We start from the raw sequence: 10,485 nt of genomic DNA, 5'->3' as shown, positions 1-10,485 counted from the left end.
ATAGAAATGTCGCCACCAAAAGTGTCTATAATGGCGGTGGCATTTTGACATTAAAATGTCATTGTCAAAAGTTTCAACCTTTGGCGGAGACATGCCGAAGGGTCAACTTTTAGCAGAAACTTTTCTTTGTCGCCACCAAAGGTATGTTTCAACATCAACTTTTTATCATCACTGAAAATTTTTTTTGTTATATATATTAAAATTATGATACATATATTATAATTTTGCTACTAATGTAACTAACTTTGATAACTAATGCTTTTTCATGTATTCTTGCATTAGAGAGAGAGAGACTTAGGGCAAGTTAATGTAGTGTTTGAGAGAGAGAAAGGGAGAGAGAAGGGTGTGTAGTATGTATAGAATAGATATATTATAATTATATGTGTGAGAGATAGAATTTAAAAAAATGTGTATGTGGAGGAAAGAGGGAAAAGTAGTAAAGGTGTAGTAAAGGTAAAGTAATATATAATTGAAAGAGAGATAGAGTATGTATGTGTGTACTGTGTGAAGGGTACTATAACTGAAAAGCATAATATAGTTAAGTTTATATAGGAGAGATGATTATAATAAATTATGTGTGGGTATATTTAAATGACATAATAATCACTTCGACAATGAACATCTATATGAGAGGGCTAAGAAATAATATAATTGAAGAAGATAATATAATTAATTAAAGTATGTGTGAGAGAGATGGTTAATAAAGTCACGTATATAGTTAATTAATTAAATATTATTACTATTGATTTTTAGTTAAAATGTGAATAATTATAATTTACTAAAACACATGCACCTGCATATTATATATAACTATATGATGTCAAACGTAATTAGCAAAATACATTAATTTGTCTGGTGACTTTGTGTTCACTTAGCTGGTCTTGCACTCAAATCCCATTAAGTATAAGGAGGGAGATTTTTTTTTTTCAGTGTGTCAATTTTCAAAAAAATAAATGCAAAACACTGTTAGACGGGATTCAAACACGCATTGCTGGCAAGCTTAAGTGCCTCTCTTGATAGCAAAGCCACAAGCCTTTGCTAGCTGAATGTGCTTTAGTTATGCAAGCAATTTCATTTAACCCCGCCCAACTTCATCAAATTTTTGCTTTCCTCTCATAGTCTAAAACTAGTGGCCTCTGAAAAATAAAAGAAGAAAACCCTAAATCCTTAATCCCACTCACTCCACTCCATTCTCAAGCTAGGTGCTTTCTCCTCCTATCCCAAGTTTTACTCGCTCCACTCCATTCAAAAATGCAATTTGTTGCTTTTTGCTATTTTCTTAAAGCCTCTGTCTTTCATCTTCAAATTCTCTTCTTCAAGGCTTGAAGCTAGCTACTATAGCTGTTAATATACCAAGTTAGTAGATTTATTATTACATAATCAAAGCAAGGATTTTGTACCTTCATTACCCCTCTTTGTTGTGTGTTGACGTTGTTCCCATTTTTCAACTCTCAGTTATGAAAAAGGCCCAATCTTGCTTTCTCTTGCATGATGTTAGCTAAAATCGAAAATAAAAAGGAACATAGACAGAGTATATGTTTTGGATGTGTGTGTTTATGCGCCTATGCTTTTCCATGTGTCAGCAAAATGGGAGAGCAGAACATAAGCAAAGCATATATTATAGAAGTTGGTGGAAAAGAAGAAAATTTGCTCAAAAATAAGATATTATTTTTACACCATAGATGATTTTGTGGAAGAAAGCGCTTGTGACCCATGTAAGATAATTTGCTCCTTAATGAAAGGCAATGTGTGTCTTTATGGCAACATGGACATACAAGCTTGCTTTTTGTTGACCATCCTAAAAGTTTACATATGCAAAAAAGTCATTTATTTTCTACAAAATTGTTGCATGCATGATGAAATTTGATTTAGAATGTGCATCATATGTTTGAACACCTATTTCCCATAGTTGTTTTAACTCCTGAATTAGTGCTTGCAAGTAAACATCTATTTCATTGCTGGACCCTTTGGACCAGGAATAAGAAGTGTCATCATAAATATAGGCTCTTCTTACAAAACCAAAGTGGCAAGTTATATGGTACTAAGACAACCGGCCAAATGCTATGATTGGTACTCATATTCCTAAAAGGTTGATATCCATCACTAGCCAACCCAATCGAACACTCGTTAGATTAGTAGAAAAGCTAGGATATTGTTGGTCAAAGTGTTTCGAGGCAAGAGAATCAGTGGATGTCTTAGTACATCATCACCTATATGTTCTCCTTATGCCACCTTGTTTCTTTAGCTATGTCCCTTACCATATAAAGCTTCTGCAGTCTAGGTGTTACTGGAAGATGCCTCAAGATTTTTTATGGAACATTTTTCCCTTTCTTTTTTTCTTTAAACTTCCATATAGGGGCATCTTGCACTTAGGACATAATTTTGCATTTTCATGTTCCCCTGATATAATATACAATCATTTCCAAAAGCATCAATTTTGTTATAATCTAAGCCTAAATCATGAATTATCTTCTTAGCTTTGTAAAAAGAACCTTATGTCATCACCCAAGTGCAAAAGACCTTTTTCTAAGGCCGTTCACGGGTCAGGACAAGCTACTTCTACTTCGATCTACCGATGCTACCATACTAGAATCCGGTGTAATATATTATTCTTCGGCCCGAAAGGCTTTGATCACACACATCTCTGGGAAACGGAAAAGTACTTACCTTCTCCTTGGTGAGTCCAAGTGGGGTTCCGTCCTCCCTTGCCTTTGTTAGTTCTTATATTTTCTTTCATTGGCTAGCAAGGTAAGATTCTTTTCCCTTTTATGAGAATATCCTTTAGTAAGGCCAATAATACGTCCATAGATTTATTACTCCAATGGTTAGGTGCTTTAACTGAAATAGCTTCACATTAAAAGATAATTTTGAGATCTTACAACAACCAGGGTAGAGTTCTGTTTCTACATCTTTTAATAAGTCAAAGAACTTTTTAGCATGGATATTAGGCTCCTTGTCCTCATTTAATTAAGCCACTATTCACATCCTCTATATAGGGAATTCTATATGCATCACATACCATCCTTACAAGGTTCTCCTCTTTCTCATATCATTTTCTACCACATTATTAGAAGTCCCATAATCTATTGAAAATCTTCTAATTTTCCCATGCAAGTCCTACACTTTATAACTATCCTAAAAATCCTTAGTCAATAAGTTTGTCCTAACATCTCTTCTCATTTTGAATATAACATTTATACATTTTTTTGTAAAGACATCGTATTGTTTGTCACCCCCATGTTGACTACACCTATTCTAGAAAGCTATATACTCCTCTAATATATGTTAAACAGCATCTATCTTTAATATCTAGCCAACTTTTATCCACACACACACATATATATATATCTTATAAAATTCAAGATCACCAATATTTATTTCAATTCTCATTAAAATAAATAGGACATAATATATGAAAAATAAAGGGAAAATCAAAGGTCACTGGTTTTAGACTTTGAGAGGGAAAGCAAAAATTTGATGAAGCTAGGCGGGTTAAATGAATTGCAATTGCTTTTAACTTATAAAACATTAAAGCATCATATAATAAATATTTCATTAAAACTAGCCAAAGGCGCGTGGCTTTTGTAAATAAATGCAAAATGCCGTTAGAGAGGTTTCAAACACGCATTCCTATAGTCTCGCCAAACTCTCTAACTAACAACGCTGTCACAGCTTAAGCACCTTCTTGCCAGCAAAGCCACTGGGATGGGGGAGTTAGGCACAAGACCAGCTAGGTGAACACAGACAAAGTACCAGGCGAACTAATGTATTTTGCTAACTGCGTTTGACATCATATAGTTATATATAATATGCAGGTGCATGTGTTTTAGTAAATTTTGGTTAGTCACATTTTAACTAAAAAAAATCAATAGTAATAATATGTAATTAATTAACTATATAACATGACTTTATTAACCATCTCTCTCACACATAATTAATTATATTATCTTCTTCAATTATATTATTTCTTAGCCCACTCATATAGATGTTCATTGTCGAAGTGATTATTATGTTGTTTATATATACCCATACTAATTTAATTATAATCATCTCTTCCATATAAACTTAACTATATTATGCTTTTCAGTTATAGTACCCTTCACACAGTATACACATACACACTCCATCTCTCTTTCAATTATATTACCTCTACCTTACACCCTCACTACTTTTCCCTCTTTCCTCACCTCACAAACATGCATGCTTCTGCTTCATTCTCCATATAAACTATCTTTTAATTCTATTTCTCACACATATAATTATAATATATCTATTTTATACGTACTGCACACTCCCTTTCCCTTTCTCTATCAAACACCACATTAACTTGTCCTAAGTCTCTCTGTCTACTGTAATAATACATGAAAAAGCATTAGTTATCAAAGTTAGTTACATTAGTAACAAAATTATAATATTTCTCCAGTCCTAAATATAAGACCTGCTTTGCAGGTCTTATATTTAGGACTGGAGAAATATAAATGTATCATAATTTTTTAAAAAATATATATATAAACCAAAAAAATTCAATGGCAACAAAAAGTTGCTATTGAAACATACTTTTGGTGGCAACTAAAAAAAAATTGCCACTGAAAATATCAACTTTTAGTAGTGATGGAGTAAAGTGGCCACAAAAGGTGACAACTTTCAGCAGCAACACATTTAGTCGCCACTGAAAGTTGACCCTTCGGCTGGGACAAAGGTTGAAACTTTTGACAGCAAGCCCTTATAGACACTTTCTAAAAATCTAACTTTCGACAGCGCTGCTGAAAGTCATCATTGAAAATAAATTGTTTTTTGTAGTGCATAGACAAGTTGATTGGACTGTGTAATGGTACACATCTCATTGTGACTCACTTGGAAAAACATGTCATTGGAGTAGAGATCCTTACGGGCACCCATGTTGGATATATTCGATGTGCTGATCCCATGTTTGACCATAACACCATCGGATTCAACATTGCCTTTCACATTATACAGGAGACAGTATCCAGTCATGTTATGTTTTGCTATGACTCTAAATAAGAGCCGAAGTCAAAGCATGATGAACATTGAATTATATCTGCCCCGTCCAGTTTTTATATATGGGCAATTACATGTGTCCATAGCACGCGTGAGACATAGGAAAGGCTAGAAGATTTTGATCCTTGATGACAACGGACATTCTATAGGAAAGACTTCTAATGTTATCTACAAGAAGATATTTTATAACCTTTAAATTTTTGGGTCAAACTTTTAAATATAATAGTATATACGTGCCCTATTGCTACTATTTGTATTGTTTGGTTATACTTTTTTTTTAATCACTTATCAATGAAAATTTTTTAAGTTTTGAATAACCCCATGCATTACGGGTACTGAACTAGTTGAATTAAAAGATGGTCAACATCAAGCAAAAGTTGATATTATTATATTACAGTTTGGGTGTGTCTTGCGGAGGTAACTGGTTCTTTGTGAGTAACATGCTTTGCACATTATAACACCCAACAAGATTTCAATATCCCTTACAGTATATATAGCTTTAGCTTGTTCCACAGCCTTGTGATACCGTGTCTCGATGGTTCCAAATAATCTTTTACTTTCAGAAGGTCCTTGATTGATTGAATTTCCTATCAGGTTCTGCAGGGCAGCTCGTATGCTGGCATATGATGGAAGTTTGGTTTGGACTCTATTTTGCATGGCTAACTTTGGTTCGGACTGACTTTGATTTTGGCTTGCATGAGTAGACTTCTATTTGGTTCGTTGAGCTTCATTTGGACTACTTTTTTTTCTTTTCTATTTTGTTATCGTTTACTTTATATTAGACTGGCCTCTGTTTGCTGATTGTTTGGATTTTACTTAAACAATCTTTTTTTATTGGACCAGCCTTTTATCTGTATTTTTTATCTTTAATAAAATTTCCTTTTGAATAAAAAAAAAATTAAATTACAGCATTCATACAACATGGTCAAAAGACTCTTCCATATAACATTAAATTATAAAAATTACATCCTAACGAGTAAAAAGCATATGTACATGTCATATAATTATTAAAAATGAAATTAACAAAAAGATGCACAAAGTAATTATATTTAAATTGATATTATTTATAATTATAACCTTGATTGCAATATCCAACGGAATGACTTCATCCGACTTATGATTATGAAGCAAATCAAATCATGATTATAACTATGTTATTTAGTGTCATTAATAAAGTATAGTATACTATGACCAAGAGTTTATGCGATACAACCAATAAAATTGTCAAGCTAAAATTCTGACTATAATTAGGGCATCGGCTATCTATAATTTCTTTTTTTTTTTTTTTTTGGAGCTTCACCGAGAAGAAAACCAAGAAAATAATATTGTTATTTCAAAGAGGGATCAACATTTACAGCTGGCAGCCAAGAAAGAAAATCAAAACAACATTGCCCTTCTATAGTTTTTGTGCTTTTTAACTAAACTTGCTATTAGCTGAATCACACTGTATTAGAGGCTAAGATGCCATGAAAACTCGGATCAGCAAGTCAAGCAAACTTGGTTTTGTGTTGGTTGCTGTTAAGAGGAATTAAAACAGAGGAGAGGTTAGAGTATAAGCTCATTCTTCTTCTTCTTCTTCTTCTTTTTTCCCCTGTGAACGGTTAGAAGCTCCCATTCCCATTGAATAGAAGGCGGAGGCCACCATGCTTCAGTTACCAGCTAGAGATGCTAGACTGCTTCGACTAGATTCATTCCGAAAGCCACGGATACCTACAGCGACATGTCACCTCCTATCTCGCTTATAACTTTCTCCACCTTGGACAAAATATCTAATGACAAAAAACCGTGCATCAGAAACTTTTTAAGAAAACAACAGAACACATAATGCTAACGAGAGATTTTGTTAACAAATATGGCATCAAGCACGCGGTAGTTGAGGCCTTAAATTTGCATAAAGAGCATAGTGGTTAAGGCTGGAGAATAAGATTAGTATGGGTAACATCAAAATATTCCTAAGAAAAAGGAACATGAAAGTACTTTTTCACTTCAGTAAACCCCCTGATGTGCTGGAAAAAGTGAGAGGATGAACCAAATGAAGTTGACAGACTGTACAATGTAAGCGAGATAAGAAATACGCAATACTTTTATACCTTGGAAGGAAGAGTCTTCCATGTACTTCTGCAAGAAAAGAAGAAAGAAGTAAATAAACTAATGGAGTACCACTCTGTGGCAGAACAAATATAAGTGGAGAATGCGTAGTTCCAAAGCATTCTCTTCTCAGAGAAAACCTATGCTAACTAGCGCTGAATCAACAAAACTATAATAATAAGTTTTGCGAGTATCAGAACTTTCAGGGTGAAAAATCAAGACGTCTACCACAATTTGGGACTTGAGATCAATCTCCTTGGAAACAGTTTGTTGAGCTGCAACACATAGTTTTAATCAAATAAAATTAATTGTGGTGGAAAATCAAAAACAGTATTGATTTTACCGAAGAAATAGCGTACCCGTGTTGATCTGAGAGCAATCCATTAGTAATGAGGTGAAACTGGGAGGGAAGGCTGGGTATATGCCTTCAAAACTGTTACCAGCAGTGGTTTCCTTTTCTTGGGTACCTGAATATCTCTTTTCTTCATCGTTGAAGCTTGGGGGCATTGTTGGAATGTAAGTGTCAAAAGGTGTTATTGTGCTAAGTTCCTCACCAGCTCTACATATAAAGGAGGCATCAGTGTATATTCTCAACAGATACTTTACAAAGCTCACGACTAACATAATTTCTGGAAAGAAGAGGAAAGGGGGGGGGGGAGAAGAGGAAAAAACTAGGGATTTTCATCAAAGCGGACAAAGGAGAGATCTGAAAATTAATGCATTAAAAATGTTGACAGTGTATGGAGACGTAATTACTCAAACTTCCATAGTATTCCCATTTTATACAGCAATCATTCAACTTCTTACCTGTGGGAGTGCTTGTTTGATGACATAAACTCTGATTGTGACGAAATTTCAGATCCAAAGTCAGTGTTTGGAGTTTCAGGTCCCTTCTTATCCTTCAAGATTCCCTAAAATAAATAAGTACACAAACAAACAAAGCTCAGGAAAGGAAATATGGCATTACAAGGCATGTCCCTCGTTTCATGCATTGGTCAAGCATATGTTATGATTGCCAATAGGTGTTCACCTTCAAAGTATTTATAAATGCCTGTGCTTCATAGAATGATGGAAACCGCATACCAAACTTCTGGATCTGCCAAAAAGTGAAAAATAAATATGTGTGAAGAGCCTTTTATATTGCTGCAAAGTAAGGCGTGTCATAACTAAGATTTCGGGCGAGTTATTTACATAGCCAGATTTTTTGGTATTTCAGGGAAAGCAGTCCAGTTATAACCTTGCAACTCAGATAAATGCACAAATTATCAGCAACTTGCAGCATGTTCGTATTTAGTATTTGCATATGCCTCTGTGTAGGCAGTTAAAATTTGAATTTATTTATCATTTTATTCAATGTTACGCATTTCATTGAGAATGTAAACAATATTCGTGTAGCTAAAAAGCATGACAAGAAAGACAACTCCGTCGTTATCTCTCTCTCATTTATAGTGTTTGAATGGGAGGGACCCCGCATAGATTACTTAAAGCTGTGCTTTGTAAAGTGAACAAAGGGAGGAATATTATATAAGTAAAATGCTCAATCTTGCCTCGCCCACGGAGTCTCTATAGCTAACTAGCACAGTTTTGATGCCCCTAGCAGGAAATCCAGATGCGCATGATACCTGGGGCCAGGAAAAATGCAGCTTGGAAACGTAGTGTTCCTCCTGTCAAACATTAAATAATTCATTATTGAATGAGGTGATTAGAAGGGAAAAATCAACTGGCAGTGGCTCATTAAGACCAAGCCACATTATGTTGTAAATAGGAGCAGCTCTATTTATATGCGTTGCTGCGGCGTGCATAATTAAAAGCATGCTGCATAAAAGCGCGCCCGCTAACACAGAACAAAGTGTATTTAATATAAATATATTCTTCTTCAGACAGGCTAAAAAGAAATATCTCTTATCAGGCACATTTTGAGCGATAATTGAAAACTAAAACCGGATTTAGGCATTAAGATTAACTACTTGAATTTTACACAAATCCTCCATTGGGGCTGACGTCCCTTCTTCCTCTGCCCAAAAAAAAAATTCCTCCACAAGATGAGATAAGTTGAGGAATAAAAATCGAAGAAAATTTCTATTGACAAGGAAATCATCTCAATCTCAGTCTTACGAAGTATCAATACTTGAACGCGGAAAACATATTAAACATTACACTATTCTTCAAATTGTATTAAAGCGCTACGTATTTTACAGGTCTATTTGATCAATGCATGTTTTATAGGGAGGTGTCGTGTCACTTACCGGCTAGGTATATATATTTCTAAAGCTCTAGTCATATCGTTTTTTATATGCAGTTAATTGTATTACAACACAATCGGATGAGCTCTTGCAAGCAATCTTACTCATTAATATCACAGTCCTTAAACCTACACAACCGCAGACTTGAAATATTTCAAAATTCTCTGCCATGAACGCACTACCAAAATCCGCTACCATTAAAATGACACTGATGTGTTTTGAAGTTTAATCCATGCAGTCCTTAACAATGAGAAAGAGAATCGTTCGAGAACCAGAAAGCAGACAGTTGTCAACACTCACAAATCAGAGTAAGCAACATGAGAAGCGTCTAACACTGCCTATGACTTAAGGACTCACAAGAACTTCGCCGTTGAAGCAGATGCAAATGATCACATCGGAGTTCGAATAATCGTTTACGAGCCGGAGAAAAGCAATTGAAGGGGACGCGATCCAGTTGCCCCTGGGACTACGATTCCTGCGGGAAGGAGGCAGAGGAAGAAGATCGGAGCAAGTGGTGGCAGCTAAGGGATAGGCGAAGAAGCGAGCAAAGTTGATCTGCCACTCATCTCTCACAGTGTTCAACGGGTTCTCACTGACATTGCTTGGGATCATAGCGAGCGAACCAGCCATTTCTTCTTGGCTCGCCTTTCCGAACTTTGAATTTAGGTGCGAAAAAATATGAACGGCTCTGCCCTTTATATACGAACTTCTCCGCCAGCCCGGCTCCGCTAACCCGAACCGTGCGAACCCTTTATTTGTCTTGGAATTAATTTTTCTTTACATCGCATCTTTATATAATGAATCATAGGTCAATAAATATCTTTTGACAGGAAACATGAATTTAGCACGAATAAATTATAATATTTGATAATTTTGTTTCATCATGAAAAAACATTAACCATAAAAAAATGAATTCTTTATAAGATCATATCAAGCCTCTATCTAACCAATTAATCCAACTCTTATAGGTGAGGATTTAACCTTCTTATGCATAAATACATATGAAGTGAATGACTTATAGACCCTCACCTTACATTAAGTAAATGAAAAATAACTAAGCATGATGGCACGCCAGTATCAAAACATGATGTAAGCCTCTTCCTTTCAACTCTTTATAAAACTTTTTCATATTTTA

At 34.9% G+C, this 10,485-nt stretch overlaps 1 protein-coding gene across 1 annotated transcript; it reads right to left on the bottom strand.

The window, feature by feature from the left end:
• Positions 1 to 6,320: 6,320 nt before the first annotated feature.
• On the bottom strand, positions 6,321 to 9,999 carry LOC114746375 (protein POOR HOMOLOGOUS SYNAPSIS 1-like). Its single transcript, XM_028934592.1, has 8 exons — positions 9,708 to 9,999; positions 8,655 to 8,771; positions 8,138 to 8,203; positions 7,915 to 8,018; positions 7,467 to 7,666; positions 7,336 to 7,382; positions 7,110 to 7,137; positions 6,321 to 6,788 (listed from the first exon to the last, which is right to left on the bottom strand). Exons 1-8 carry the CDS (start codon positions 9,978 to 9,980, stop codon positions 6,730 to 6,732), a joined length of 894 nt encoding a protein of 297 aa, XP_028790425.1. The 5' UTR covers positions 9,981 to 9,999; the 3' UTR covers positions 6,321 to 6,729.
• Between the last annotated feature and the right edge of the window lie 486 nt (positions 10,000 to 10,485).

This window comes from Neltuma alba, unplaced genomic scaffold (assembly GCF_004799145.2).
Source record: "Neltuma alba isolate B1F8T4 unplaced genomic scaffold, ASM479914v2 tig00004952_pilon, whole genome shotgun sequence".
NCBI lineage: Eukaryota > Viridiplantae > Streptophyta > Magnoliopsida > Fabales > Fabaceae > Neltuma > Neltuma alba.
The sequence above is the reverse complement of the archived record's forward strand: the minus strand, read 5'-3'. Positions and strand labels throughout refer to the sequence as shown.

Bases quoted from the DNA above. Each gene is read 5' to 3' on its own strand.
- LOC114746375 (XM_028934592.1), bottom strand. From the start codon at position 9,980: ATGGCTGGTTCGCTCGCTATGATCCCAAGCAATGTCAGTGAGAACCCG. The intron at 8,019-8,137 runs GTGAACACCTAT...TATTTATTTTAG, and splicing joins CATTTATAAATACTTTGAAG to GGAATCTTGAAGGATAAGAA. The intron at 7,383-7,466 runs GTACGCTATTTC...TATGTGTTGCAG, and splicing joins TTGCTCTCAGATCAACACGG to CTCAACAAACTGTTTCCAAG.